Source organism: Salvia splendens, chromosome 17 (genome assembly GCF_004379255.2).
Source record: "Salvia splendens isolate huo1 chromosome 17, SspV2, whole genome shotgun sequence".
Taxonomy (NCBI): Eukaryota; Viridiplantae; Streptophyta; class Magnoliopsida; order Lamiales; family Lamiaceae; genus Salvia; species Salvia splendens.
Window position 1 is genome coordinate 9,423,637 of NC_056048.1, and position 16,281 is coordinate 9,439,917.

The 16,281-nt window shown below is 41.4% G+C and overlaps 1 protein-coding gene across 1 annotated transcript; it reads left to right on the forward strand.

The window, feature by feature from the left end:
• The first annotated feature begins 7,961 nt into the window (after nt 1–7,961).
• Nucleotides 7,962–8,753, forward strand: LOC121775139 (classical arabinogalactan protein 7-like). The gene has a single exon (XM_042172123.1). The coding sequence runs from the start codon at nt 8,079–8,081 to the stop codon at nt 8,472–8,474; it is 396 nt and encodes a 131-aa protein (XP_042028057.1). The 5' UTR covers nt 7,962–8,078; the 3' UTR covers nt 8,475–8,753.
• Nucleotides 8,754–16,281: the final 7,528 nt, after the last annotated feature.

Sequence of the window (16,281 nt, forward strand, 5' to 3'; positions counted from 1 at the left end):
TGGGTGTTGTGCTCTTACCAGAGAGCAGGCAGAAAAAGTGGGGTCGGGCCCACAACCATGCTCGCTGGCAAGAGCACGGTTGTGGATGCTCTAAGGTTATATTTTAGTCACATTTTCAGTTGAAATAAGTGCAAACTAATAAATTTTTGTGATTTACATTCTGATTTGAACAGTATGATACAAATCTGACTATTTTGTGATTTAAGGTTTCATATGTAATATTACATTTTTTTTCTATAAACTAAAATTTATACTACTATGTATTTAAAATTATAAAAAATTATAAAAAACAAAAAATTAATTAAATGATTGAGTTTATGTACATCCCAATGATTAATAAAATAAAAAATAAATATAAAGTACTATTTTAAGCAATGATTTATGCATCAAATTAAACATAGCAATATTGATCAAATTCATAAACATAAGTTCACTTTTAGCATAAAACAAGGTTATTAATTAAGAGAAAGAAGTGAAACGATAAGAGAGAGAAATTACAGAAGTGAGAGAGGGTGATAAAAACAAAAATATGGAGTATATGGTTAAATTTTACCTTGAGGCTAAAAAGGGCAAAATGAAAAAAGATAGCCCAAAAAAATACTAATAGTAACTCAAATTAAATAAATTAGAAACCTTAGCTTAAAGAAATCTGATACATTTTATTTATATATTACTGCAAATATGCACCATGTATTCACTACGTACCAAATTTACAATTCATTCTATTTAATAAATGAGTTTTTAAAATTAAAAGTTACTCTATCTATCCCTTTTTAACTGAAACATATTTTTAGCAAGAGATTTAATACAATTTTTGTTGTCAATTGAATGGTGAAAGTAAAGTAGAAGTGAAAATAAAATAAAGATAATGATGTTTTAGTTTAAAGAAATTTGTGAACAATAAGGATACCTTGCGAGAAGGAAAATAATCCCACATAATATATAACCGTTAAATGAGCAATGACTAATGGGAATATTGAAATTAAAAGCAATAATAAAAGTAATATGGAGTGGTTGGCCACAATATCACGGGAGAGCGTATCAAAAGCTTGAGGATTCCAGACTGTCATCCGCTGTCCCAACAACCAAATATACAAAAATTATTAGATACAGATTACACAAAAATTTACAAATAGTAATGTCACATCGACATTACTACATGATATTGCATTTTATAATAATTGAATGCCTACTCACATGGAATATTTCATACGCGCTGTGCAAGAACTTGAAATTAATTATTTAATTAGAATTATTAAGTTTACACAAAATATTTATGTACCAGATGATGGGAGGTGATGTAACTAATGAGAAGATTAAACTGGAATTACCCTTCTTTAATTAGATGAGAAGGACATGTTACCCACCAAAAGAATCCAAAAGAAAATAACCTCAAAATTAAGAATTTGTAGGCCTACACATTTTGGAATATATTCAACTAACTTAGAAAAAATAGCAAGATTCCATAAGATTTCCTTGAAGCTTCATGGAAATTGTGACACAGAAACAACTCAAAGTGGGCAAAGTTGCAATCCTTTTTGACAAAGTTACAGCTCACTATTCTTCAATTATTCTATTTTATTTCTTCTTTTTATCAACTTTTTTAGATGCCTTTGTTATTTTGTTTTTTTGGTTACATATTCTTATGATTACACGTGTAGTGCGTGTCTGTGTGACGAGGGTTCTTGTAGTGAAAGTGAAGACATGGAATACTACACGAAATTGAACATTGTGCAATTTAATTAAATCGAGTTAGTATGTCAATCTTTTTTAAGTATTTTCTAGCCCCTTTTGGCTATTTTATTGTAATGTTAGTTAATTAAATATAGTACTAGAATGCTTTTTCGTGAAGGGCAATAAATTTATGCGGTTTCTGAAAACTTACATAAATATTATTGTTTCTTTATGCCTATTTTCATATACTCCACAACAAAAGAAACAAATTATAGAAGTTTCTGATAATAGTTCGAAATAATTTTTTCCAACTTCTTAAATTTTTTATTTTGATCTTTAGTGTAATAATAATTTACGACTTACTCTTTCAACGATTTTTTTCACTTTTGTTATTTTCTTTCTTCTTCCAAGAGATCCTTCTAGAATTTGAAGAATTTGTGTATACATATAGTATATTGTTTTCTTTATTTTACTTTCTCCATATTGTAATTTGCATTCGGTCATTGTTAAAACTTTGAAGTAATCAAGTTTAAGGAAACATTATTTCACTCCCATCCCCAAATATGAGATTTCCGCTAATTAAAACTATATAGTATCCCCTAACAAGTTAACATGTCGATGTTTGATTCAAATTCAATATGTAAATTATGTACTATTTCTTAGAACACATCATCATCACATCAAGCGTTGAGGAGTTCCAAGGACGTGCAATTGCATATAATTACCTTGATCAGGTCAACAATTATAAACATATTAACCAAGTCATCCGAAATACTTAGTTGCTCACCACTACACAGTTTCCATACTAATAACCATATCAACAGCTAGTACAAATTAATACGTCATTATTATTATACAAATATTAATAAAAATTTTAAGATAAATTACCGAAAAAACCATCAGTTTTTTTTTATCATTCTCGCAATTTTAAAAAAATTATCAATTATACCAGAACTTTTAACATTTTTTCAGTTGTCTTTTGATGAAAAATTTAAGTAATTTATACTCTTCTGTTCTATAAAATTATGTACACTTTCCATTTCCGTCCATTCCACAAAAATATAAGCATTTCCATTTATATAAAGTTATCCTCATTTCATTAACCATATACATCAATTTATTTACAATTTATACCATTATGGTCTACCTTTACAATTCATTGAACACTGATAATAATATGGGTTCTCACTATCCACTAATATTATATTAACAATTCTTCTCCCTCTTTTTTACTCTACTAATTATGCATTAATTCTCATATAATTTTAATTGTTAATATCTTTATAGGATAAAAAAAGTATGTATGAAATTATTAATCTGGCATGTAGATATGTAAAAGTTAAAAACACGACCATTATATGCCACCATAGGACGTTTTATATGCATAGTATTTTTCATCTTCCATATCATATTACTTCTCCCCAAATCAAAGATTATGAAATAATAAAAAATTAATAAAATTATGACATGATTAGATATATTTTGAAAAATGTAGTAATAGATCCAAAATTAGCCGAAATCGGTCCGTTTGGCCAAAATTAAAAAAAGAAGACGACTTCTCACTTATTCACACACATTGTAAAATGAATGAGCTACACATACACATGCACTGCTCTGTCCAACTTAATTATTTAATTCCTCTTCACGGAATCTCATCATTAGAGCATCCATCATAGGGGCGGGCGGGCGCCGGCCCCAGAACCGCCGCCTTAGCTAACTATAGCGGGAGAAGCGTCCGCTCCGATGCAGACGCTTTTTTTGGGGCGGAAGGGCGATAGGCGACTAGGCGCCGAGGACGCGCCAGGCACAGTGCGTCGCGCCGATAGGCGCGCCAGCCTATAGTGCGGCGCGCCGATAGGAGGCATAAAAATTTTATTTTTTTTTCGTTTTTAAAAAAATTTATTTAATTTACCTATAAATACACCTCATTTTCCTCATTATTTTCACACCATTCCAACTATTTATTCATATTTTCTCTCACTAAAATTGTGGATTCCATTGGTATTAAAAATGGACGCTTTGTGGAATGACGCGTTGGAAGCCGACGAGGAGGATGCGGCGCAGGCGGCGGAATTGGCAGAGGCCGCGCTCCGTCGTGCGATTACTGATCGTCGGACCATCCAACGAGACCATAGCGGAGCGCACCAGCGGCTAATGGCAGACTACTTTGTGGATAACCCCCGTTACCCACCCGAGATTTTCCGTCGGCGTTTCAGAATGTCGCAACGACTCTTCACCCATATAGCGACGAATTTGGCGGAGTGGTACAGGTGCTTCATCCTCCGGAGTGATTGCACTGGCCGGATCGGGCTGTCTACTTTTTAGAAATGCACCGCTGCAATTAGGCAGCTTGCCTATGTCGAACCGGCTGATATGTTCGACGAATACCTATAGATGGGTGAGACGACTAGCCTAACGGTGCTCAGGCAGTTTTGTAAGGGGATCCGGAAAATCTTTGGTCCGGAGTTCCTACGAAAGCCAACCTCTGATGAGTGCCAGAGACTGCTAGATATGCACGGTTTGGTGCACGGTTTCCCAGGGATGTTAGGAAGCATCGATTGCATGCATTGGGAGTGGAAAAACTGCCCGGTGGCGTGGAATGGCCAGTTCACTACTGGTTTCAAAAGCAAAGGTCCATCGATGATTCTGGAAGCCGTTGCTGACTACCGTTTGCGGATCTGACATCTGTATTTCGGTGTTGCAAGTTCGAACAACGACATCAACGTTCTGCAGTCATCGCCTCTCTTCAATGATGAGTGCCGGGGGGAGGGTCCAGAAATCAGCTTCGTAGCCAACGGAACGCAGTACCACAGGGGATACTATTTGGCAGATGGGATATACCCTCGTTGGCCCGTATTCGTCAAGACAGTTCGCCCACCGGTTGGACTGAAGAAACAATATTTTGCACGAAAACAAGAGGCTGCTAGGAAGGATGTTGAGCGAGCTTTTGTTGTGCTCCAAGCGCGATGGGCCATTATACGGTGTCCGGCACGAGTTTGGCACGAAGATGATGTCGCGAATATTATGTTAACATGTATCATATTGCACAATATGATAATAGAAGATGAAGGATTTGCTGCAGAGCGCGATGGGCCATTATACGGTGTACCACGTAGTAACGAATATTTACTCCAACGTTTCACTGATATGCGCAGGAGCACAACACATGCCACACTCCAAGCCGATTTGATTGAAGAGGTATGGGCACGTATGGGGAGGGGGCACAGCGTGAAGAACATGTGTGATTTTCTATAGATTAAATTTTCATTGTATAATTTTTCCATTACTTTAATACGACGAAAATTTTGTGTTCAATTTTAATTTATTTAATTATAGCCATTTTTTCTAATCATGTGTAGTTCGATAATTTTAATTATAATTGAATTAAAATATAAAAATTAAAAATTAAAGTGAAAAGTGGCTAAAAAAAGTGTCCACTATTGCCGCGAACACTTTTTTTGTGGGCAAAAAAAGTGGCGGAGCTATTGGAAGTGTCCACCTTAGTAGTGGTGCGGGTGTCCCGGCCAAAAACACCTCCTGAAACGTCATCCCACTGCGGATGCCACCTCATACGGACATCCCACTACACAATGACAGACATCTCCAAGGACATCCTGACGGACTTCCCACAATAATAAAAATTCACAAATTCACAAATTAAACAATTTCCGAAATTAAACAATTTAAGCAATTAAAATTTCGACACAAATAGAGAAAAAAAATCCATTAAATAAAATTTACAGAAAGAGCGGACGATGCATCCTAAAACGTCGCCGGAACATGTTCTCCCCATATCGTGGCTCCGGAGCGAAGTAATCCTCGTACAACCGACGGTGTGCAGCGAGGTGGTCCCGGGGTACTATAGATCGACGATGGATGGGTCGAGGTACCGCCGGCTCCAAGGCCGCTTGTTCCTCCCTATCCGCTGCCTCCCTCACACGTGCATGAATCAGCCGCATCATGTATTCATAATGCCCACCACTACCACTACCACTACCAGCCGTTACAGATATATAAAAGAAATTTAGAGAGAGAGAAACTTGTTAAAAAAATTAAAAAAAAATTAAACAAAAAAACGGGACGTCCGCACAGACGTCCGTCGTGTCTCCGTAATGGCTGACATCCGCACGGAACACCGTGGAATTCTGGTGTCCGCAGCGGACGTCCGTATCCGTCGCGACCTTGTACAATGGCAGACGTCCCGCGCGGACGTCCGGCACACCGATTGGACATCCGCCGGGGCAGGCGCTATTGCTGATCCTCTTAAGTTACGGTGAATGCTCTTATTAGGCCATCCGCAATGGGCGGACGATGGCACGCCCGATGGCGCGCATCGTCCGCGCCATCGATCGTCCGCGCCCATTGCGGATACGGACGATAGGTCGCGGACGATCGTCGCGGCCGATACTAAGGGCGCGGAGGATGGCGCGCCCGATGCCTATCGTCCGCGCCATCGTCCTCCCCATTGTGGCGTACACGGACGATGGCCGCGGACGATAGGCATCGTCCGCGCCATCGTCCTCCCCATTGTGGCGTACACGGACGATAGGTCGCGGACGATGGCACGCGGTTTGGTTTTCTATTTAAAGAGCGTTTGTCATTCATTTGTGCATACCTCTACATATTCTCTCTCACAAATCCAACCAATATGAATCCCGGCGACGACACCAATAGTTCTAGTTCCTCTGATGAGTCCAGTAATAGCATAGATATAGCATTAAATGCAGTCGTTGAAACGGCGATGACGCATTGCTATGCGTTGATGCAGCGCCAGGCGGCAGCGGCAGCGGCCTCTGAGCAAGTCCATAGACCTATTCGACATAGGTCGTATATCCGACGCGACCACGCGGAAGCTCACACACGTCTGGTTGAAGACTACTTTGCCGATCAACCGCGATGGGGCCCGGCTGTTTTTCGGCGCCGATTTAGAATTCGCGGTACCTGTTTCTCAGCATTGTTCGTACATTGTGTTCACGTGAAGAATACTTCACGTTTCGGGAGGACGGCATCGGGAAACCCGGCCTTACACCATTGCAAAAGTGCACGGTTGCACTCCGTCAGTTGGCCTATGGCACCACGGCGGACCTTTTCGACGAGTACCTCCACTGCGGGGATTCTACAGGCCGCGATTGTCTGAAGCGCTTTTGCCGGGGGATAGTAGAGGCTTATGGCGACACATATTTGCGCAAGCCGACTGCCACTGATTGCCAGGGTCTGATGCAGATGCACGAGACGGCGCACGGGTTTCCTGGGATGCTCGGGAGCATCGACTGTATGCACTGGCAGTGGAAGAATTGTCCGACGGCGTGGAGAGGCCAGTTCACAAGTGGATACAAGGGCAGCCACCCGACGATGGTCCTCGAAGCCGTCGCTGACCATCGGCTATGGATCTGGCATGCTTACTTCGGCGTAGCCGGGTCGAACAACGACATTAACGTCCTCAACTCGTCCACCCTCTTCACCGATCAATGTAATGGCAACGGCCCGGCCATCGAGTTCACTGCCAACAGACGCCAATACCATATGGGGTACTACTTGGCCGATGGCATCTATCCACGGTGGCCTGTTTTTGTGAAGACGGTTAGCTGCCCAATTGGTGAGAAGAGGGTTTTATTTGCGCAAAAGCAGGAGTCGGCGAGGAAGGATGTCGAGCGGACATTCGGCGTGCTCCAATCACGGTGGGCAATTGTGAAAGGGCCGGCTCGTTTCTGGTTCAAGGATGTCATCGCCGATGTCATATATGCGTGCATAATCATGCACAACATGATAGTCGAGAATGAAGGCGGAAGCATCACCGATTGGAATGAAGATGATCGTGCATCTAGTTTGGCCGGCGCGTCGACCGAGCCACCCGATAGAGGGTTACCGTTAGGCTTCAACGAGGTTCTATCTAGACAGGCCTCAATGCGCAACCAACAGGATCATGCGCAGCTCATGAACGACATGATCGAAGAAGTGTGGGCTCGCAACCGCCGTTGTTGAGTTCGCGTTTTTTTAATTCGCATTGTAATGTATTAATTTTTATTCAATGAAATGAAGTTTTTGAAATTCGTATTTTAATGTATTAATTTTGTTAAATTCGTATGAGTTTTGTAATAAATATTAAAAAAATGATGATGTGGCGCGCCATAGGGCGCGCCTTAGGGCGCGTCTTAGGGCGCCCCATTGAGGGTGGGGGTAGGAGGATAAAACTGCTGACGTGGCGCGCCATAGGGCGCGCCTTAGGGCGCGCCTTAGGGCGCCCCATTGCTAATGCCCTTAGTTATTCCCCACTAATCCCTCCCCCTCCCTCCCTCCATCCATCCTCCCTTTATATATATCTTCACTTTAATTGCTCCCTTTGCCCATCCCCAAACTTCACATTCTCACACTTCTCTCCAAATACTCCCATTCTCTCTCTACTAATGGCTTCCTCAACAGGACTCAAGCTCTTCCTCATCATGGCACTAATTGCCACGTCATGCATGGCCCAATCCCCTACCGGCGCCCCAACCGTCTCCCCTACCGCCGCACCAGTGGCGCCGCCCACCCCCACCCCAACCACCCCCGCACCCACCCCAGCCCCTGTCGCCGCACCAACACCCTCCCCCGCCGCCCCAACACCCTCCCCCGCCGGCGGAGAAGCCCCCACCCCAGGCGCTGCCGCACCGACCTCCCCCGCCCCCGCCGGCCCCGCTGCCGGACCAGGTGCCAATCAGCCGCCTGCCGACAACGGCAACAGCGGATTCGTGAGCACGGCTAGCTTCGGCGGCGCCGCCGTGGCGGCGGTGCTTGTGGCGGTGGCTTTGGCTTTGGCTTAGAGCTGCCACGTGGACGGCGTAGATCTGTTTTGGATGAGGGGTTGTTAGGTTATTTATTTTGTTTTGTGTCTGTAATTTTATTCGATTTTTGGTGAAATTTGTTTGTGGTTTGTTTAATTGATTTGTAGTGGGGATCATTTGTTTTGTTGTGATTATTATTTGGGTGATACTACACATGACTCTTGGATTATAGCTCGTGGACGTATTTGTTATCTAGCGGAGTCACATGTACATTGATGATCAGATCCATCCCTAATAAATTTTATTATTATTCTTTTATATTGTTTTTCTTCAATTGGTTGTTGGATTGTTCATTTTTATTGTTATGTAAATCCTTGAAACTCGATTAACCAAAATTCATTGCGAGTATACCAAGTACTACTACCTACTAAAAGCATAATAAAATAGAGTATTAAGTAGAACATAGTACTCCAATTACAGAGCTCTTCAAAATATTGTGAACTTAATTATTTTTTGAACGTCAATTGAACTTGCTAGCGCATTGATGAGAACAATTCGTTTGGAAATTGAAATATAAGGTACGTGCTATATTATCGTGATGTTTCATTTTCTATTTTGTTCCATCATATGGTATTTTCCTTTTGATTTGACCTAACATATTTGTACTGTTTGTACGTGTTAACTAAGCTCAACTCTAAGTAAAATTATGCTTTCGTAAAAGTAATGATATTTATCATAAATTTATCTATGACTAATTAAGCTAAACACTAATTAAAATTATGTTTTCGTAAAAATAATGACATTTATGATAAATTTATCTATTTCCCGATATGCAAGTTTAATGTTTAAGGTTTGTGTTACACGTTCTGCACGTCTTATTTTTAATGTTTTGGTGCGTTAAATAAATTAACCAAGTAGATAAATTAATTAAGCTACATTGAAAATTCAATCAATTATGATAATTAACTTAAATTAGTTTATTATCATCAAATTATTCACCCTTTTCATTTAATTGAGATTTGCTAAAGGTATTTTTGTATAATTATAATTCAAACTTAAATGCAAACTAATTTATCCACGCCCATTTGAAGGTCCCAAGCCTGCCCTAATCAAGACCAATGATATGTCGGTTGCACGACGCCAAAGCCCCACAAGTTCGTTGACTCGCGAAAGAGGAAGGAATACAAAAGTAAGAGGTATGGGAGCGTGAAGATGTCGATTGGAGTTCGAGCAATGGACTTGGGGGCATAGGACAACCAACAAGGGGTGCCTCCCGACCGGGTAGCTCGTGAGATGCCAAACCACCTAACCAAGTGCCCTACGCTGGATGCGTGCTTTGGCACACAACTGGATACCACAAGGCGACTCATCCTACTTGGTCGAGTAGGATCGACGGATGACCGACAGGGATGTCTACCCGACCGGGTAGACTTAGGCACATAGCCCCACTCAGCCGAGTTCTTTATTTCCTTAGGATTCACATTGCACACGTCATTGCACACGTCATGTATAAATATGATTTTTGAGCTCATTTGCTAGATTATGGTGGAATGAAATGAAAATAGGAATAAAATTATGGCGCACGAAATATAAGATGAATGAAATTGACATTCGTAGATTGATTTAGTTTCCATGCTTAGTAACAAGTGATAAGAGAAATACATTGCACAACACACACAACATACAATACACGCACACTACACACACAACCACATACATATAGACATACATAATACACACATACACAACATATAGATGGTAAAACACAATTCAGTTCGTAAGATATTTTCCCTCTAACTAATAGTTCGTGGCTTCAGTCACCTAAGAGCATCATTAACGCGCGGGGCCGGGCCGCAATGAGCGAGTCCCGGCCCGTGCGTGGCGTTGGAGGCGAGAGAGTTCTGGCCCAGGCCGGTCCCGGGGTCCGGCCTGGCCGGCGTTAAGTGTGCCTGGGCCGCAACGAACGCCTCCCGGCCCAGCGTTAGATGCTCTCCAGGCCGGGCTGCAAGTCTCCAAATTTTTTTTTCGAATTTTTGTCTATAAATACTGAACATTTGTGCACCATTCTTCCGCACCTTACCCATTTCAATCCTCTTGTATTCCCATATTTTCGGGTTCTATTGAGTGGTTTAACAACAATGAACGTCAGATGAACGGGTTCGTCAACGTCAACAATTGGTACGTGCTGTCATCACCCCCATCGCATACGACACCAAAGTTTCCGCCGCCGGAAACTACTCTTCGAGCGAAGGAGGTCCGACGATCGACCTCAACGTGACAGACGACGACGTCTTCTTCTCATCCCCTAGCACTCAAAGTCGTCCGATGGGAACAAAGACTGCAAAGAGGAAAGCGAAGGGGAAGGCAACTGCGAGCTACTCTGCTATGCCGCCACCGCCGCCCAATCAGTCTCTAGATAAGATCTCCGACTCTATGTCGGAGATGAGTATTACCTGGCGGATGAGCCAGCTGACGGAGTTGACATCGAGGGATACCTCGACAATGTCGGAGTTCGATCTCGAGTTGCACCATGAGATGATCGCCTATCTTCGCGCGCAAATGAAGAAGTAGAAGTTTTATCCCTTTTAAAAAAATGTATGACTTGTATTTTCATTTTATAGGATTTTTAATTTGCTTTGACTAGGATTTGTAATTTTAATTTCTACTGAACAATGTATTTTCCCGGTTTGAATTGTTCAATGTATTGCATTTACGAGTAAAATAGGTTGAAGTTGTGAATAGTGCAATTTATTAGTTGTGGCCCGGGTTGGAGCCTGCAGGGTTAGAGCAGTTGTGGCCTGTGACTCAAATTTAGGAGAATGATGACGTGGAGGGGACTTGGAGCCTGAATCCGGGCAGAGTTAAGGATGCTCTAATGGTTAAATAAGAAACCATTATTGACCATCTTTGAATAAAAAGAAAAAAGATCATACACAACATACATATATTGCACTCTCACACACGTATACACAACGCACACTATACGCATTCACCGCACACCACAAATACACACTACACATAATTAATACATACAAAGTTACAAACAATATACACATACACAACAGATTACACATCAATATATATTAACATTAAAAATGCTTGATTATAGAACTGAAAAAATGACAAAACTTGATAATCTATTGGAGATAATATACTAATGTAGTACATCGTGCTTCTTATTATTTTCACTAGTTTGTTAATAAATTTTGCTTTGTTAATATTAGGTAACTCAATGCTCCCTCCATCCATAAAAAATAGGGCAATTGGTGTATGACACGAGTTTTAATGTAGAATTGGTAAAGTAAGAGAGAAGAGAAAAAAGTAAGAGAGAAGGAGAAAAAGTAAGAGAGAAGTAGTGTTAGAGCATCCACAGTGGGACGGATGTCCCAGCGGACATCCCAACGGACTCCCAAAAACACCTCCTGCCACGTTATAAGGACATCCCACTGCACTGCCACGTCATAAGGACATCCCACTGTACAATGGCAGACATCCCCAAGGACATCCCGACGGACATCCACAATAATAAAAATTCAAAAATTCACCAAATTAAACAATTTACGGAATTAAAATTTCGACACGAATACAGAGAAAATACAACCACTTTATTTAAAACAAAAACATACATAATTATTAAAAAAAACATAGTTAAAAAAAACCTCAAGTTTCGACAAATGCGGCCCCCGTCTCACTCCTCGTCGTCCCCGCTGCCAGTCCCGTCGTGCCCGTGGCTGGTCCCGGTGTCACTCACGGGCAAGGATGGCATCCCCAAATCGCGCCGCATACTGTCTATGACATCCTTCAGAATCAACTTGTATAAGGGCTCAGTCGCTGCATACCACTTCTCCATGGTGTGTATCAAGGTCTCATACTGCCGATTGAACCTCGGGGGACCCGCTGGCGCTTCCCCTAGCCATCCGCATCGCGGTCTTTTGCCCAACCGGGCGACAGCGGTGGGAAGACGATTGAGGGGTCGGGAACTCTGCCTCGGCATCAGGGAGTTCGTGGGAACCAGTACTGCTACTGTACTCCCCGGAGGCGTTGATCTTCGTCTGCTTCGGCCAGCCAGCTTCAGCACCCGAACTAAACTTGGCGGAAGTCTGCACCACAAGATAGACCTCCTTAATATTTGAATTCCCTGAAACCCAATTCACTGTCGGGGAACTGCTGGCGAGATAGAAGCTTCACATCATCGGCGGACATGCTGCTGGTTGCCGTGCGGAGGTTGTTTTGGTAGATGCCGTCAAATCGGCTAAGCTGCCTCCTCAGCCGCTCCCACTGTTTCCGGCATTGCTCTCCATCGTGAGGCTTCCCACCTGGCGGTTTGAATTGGAGGTAGCTTTGGCTAATGCGCCACCACATTCTGTCGATATGCTGGTTAGTCCCGACGTAGGGATCCTCGACTACATTGATCCAGGCCTTCGCCAGCGCGACGCACTCCCATATGCTCCAGATGGTCCTCTTTCTCTGCCAGCTTCCTCCCCCTCCTCCTCTGCCCCCACCCCACACTCGTTCCCCGCACGCGAGGACGAGGTAGTGCCCTTGCCCTTCCCTCTCCCTTGCTTCTGCGTCCTCCCTGCCGCTAGTGGCATCTCAGTGGGAGACTCCCTGACCGGAAATAACCCCAGCTCCTCAAAAGAGAAAGTCTCAATGCCGGTGAACTGAATCTCCAGAGGAGTACTATGGGGGAATCACTAGACAATAAATCCATGTAGGGGCGATAGACATTGTCCCAAGGTGATTGGGCCCCCCCTGCCTGCTTCTTCCCCCCTCCCCACAGCGGCAGACATGCCCTGCATCATCCCGGGCATTTGGGGCATCATCCCCGTCATCGCGGCACTCATCCCCGGGCATTTGGGGAATCATCCCACACCAAGGGGGTACATATTGTAGTACCCGGACATCATCCCCGCCATTTGGGGTTGGGGCATCATCGACGCCATTCGGGGCATCATCCAGGACATCAGGGACGAAGCTAGGAAATTATACTAGGAGGGGCAAAAATATTAACATACAAATAAATAAATATAAAAATAATATATATACATTAAAATAACATATTATTATTTTAGAGGAAGATAAGCCTACGTGTATGTCAGGAGAGGAGCATGTAAAAATTATTTTTTTCTAAATTAGGGGGGTAAATTAGGTGAATATGTATATATTTAGGTTTAATAATATATATATTTACATGGTTATAAAAAAATGAGGTGGGGCATTTGCCCCTTCTCACCATATTATAGGTCCGTCCCTGTCGGACATCGGTGCACTTCCGCCGACATTTCTTCCAACTCTAACGGAAAAAGTCGATGTTTGTAACTCGCTCGTGGCGGGGGAATCACTATCGTGGTGCTCCATTTATCTTCAAAAGAAATGAAAGTAGAGAGAGAAACTCGTTAAAACAAGTGGTGCGAATGAAATGAAGTTCAACGAGCCGTATATATAGAGTTTTTTTTTAAATTAAAAATCAGGTCGTCCACCGGGACGTCCGTCGTGGCACCGCAATGGCGGGCGTCACGACGGACGTCCTCGGAACGGCCGCCGTTGCGGATGCTCTTAGTGTAAGAGAAAAAGTTATAATTCTAATGACATAAGTGGTAAATAAAATAATATGTGGGGATATTATTTTGTTGAAAACTTTCCATAAATGAATGTGCTCTATTTTTTTTATGGATGACCAAAAATGATAAATGTGCAATATTTTTTTTTGGAAGGAGGGAGTACTTTCCAAACCGACAGCATTATTGCGGAGTAGTAGTACAATTTTATTTTGAATATGACGTCTTTGACAAAGTACACCGCCCTATATTATTAAATTTCTATTTCTATAACTAATAAGCACCTTCATTTATACTACTATCGTAATTGTCTCTGAATTTATGTGGTTTAGAATGCTATTTTAAAAAGAATACAACGTAAAATGTAAGAAAAAGTAAATCATAGTAATATTTAGAAAAAGTAAATTATAATTTTACCTCCTTGAAGAATTGACTTGTCTTAACTTCTTCGAAAGAAGTTGATTTTTATTTATTTTGTAGAATTACAACATCGGATACCAAATAAATGGTTTGGTGGTCCACTATCTCAAAACAATTCTTTATGAAAATGCCGTGTACTCCAATACAAAATTTTAAAGATTAAAGGAAAATTTAACTGATTTTAAAAAGGAAAAGTTATTGTATACTATAATATTTTCGCAGTTCATTTCATTTCATTTCATTATTATTATTAACAGTAGTAATTGATTTGTTAAGGCATGAAGTCAGCTACCAGCAGAATCTAGCACGTGACCAACCAACTGTTACGCCGCTCAAAAAGAAATAGGTGTAAAGAGAACGCGCTTTCGTCTTCCTTTTTTTTAAAATTAGCGACTTTTATATTCGAATTAATAATCGTGTAACGTTCATAAAATGGGACAGCCTACCAAGTTTCAACGTGTATTTCAATTTTTTTCTTTCTGCAAAATTAATAATTTTATAGTTCAAAATTTGGAGCTCGGGACCACTAGCTAGAGATGCCCAAAGTTTTCGGTTCCGGCGATTAACTTTTTTCGGTTCCGCCGGTTCCGGTCCCGAAACCGGAACCGTGACTTTTTTCTTGAACCGGAACCGCCATATTTTGAACCGCGGGCCGGTTCCGGTTCCAAATTTTACAAACCGAAACCGTGCCGGAACCGCCGGTTCTGGACGGTTCCAAACCGGAACTGTGAAAAACCGTCGAAAAACCGTGAAATTTAGCTTGAACCGCGAAAAACCGCCGAAAACAGGCGGTTTGGAACAATGAGAAATCGTAAAAAAAAGCACAGGAAAACCGGCGGTTCGGAACTAGAACCGGAACCGTCGGTTTTTGAACCGAAACCGGAACCGTGAAATAGCCTCACGGTTCGGTTCCGGTTCAACATTTCTCGAAACCGGAACCGCCGGTTTACGAACCGTGGGCATGTCTACCACTAGCTAGAAAAGATAATTCGTATGCGTCTTCGAATTTCAATTTCGATTTAATTGGTAGATAATGAAAATGACCGTTATACGATTTAAATACATTAAATGAACTTTCGAACAATTAGTTCATGTATCTTATTTTTTTCCGTTAAAACTAATCCATCCATCATGATATTATATTTTCCATGCTCACAGTGAACATTTTGCAGAAAAAAAAAATGCTAAGTTAGATGGATGACTAACAACAGAAATAAATTGAAATTTCTACCACTATTAGGGGTCGTTTGGTTATCAAGGTGGGTAAAGTTTATAAACCTAGTTACCTTTGGTGTATAATCTGTGCACGTTGTGACTAATTACCATTGGCTGTTTGGTTGAATAGAGGCCAAATTAAACACAAGGCCAATCTTATCGTTTGGTTTACCAGTTAACAATCCGAAGCAAAGTAACCAGAAAATTAAATATAGAGTAAAAGCCAAAATTAGTCCTGAACATATGCTCATTTTACGATTTTGGTCCTAAACTTTATCTTTTGAATTTTTGCATCCTGAACATTTCAACTCGGATCACAATTGGTCCTACACTAACAATTCCGTCAATTTTTAAACGGTTTTAACCCGATTTTGACCGATTTTGATGGTTTTAATAGTCTCAATCGGGTTAAAGCCGTTTAAAAATCGGTCAAAATCAGGTTAAAACCGTTTAAAAATTGACGGAATTGTTAGTGTAGGACCAATTGTGATCCAAATTGAAATGTTCAGGACCAATTGTGATCCGAGTTGAAATGTTCAGGATGCAAAAATTCAAAAGATAAAGTTTAGGACAAAAATCGTAAAATGGGCATATGTTCAGGACTAAATTTGGCCTTTACTCATATAGAATATAATCAAAATATATTTTAATAA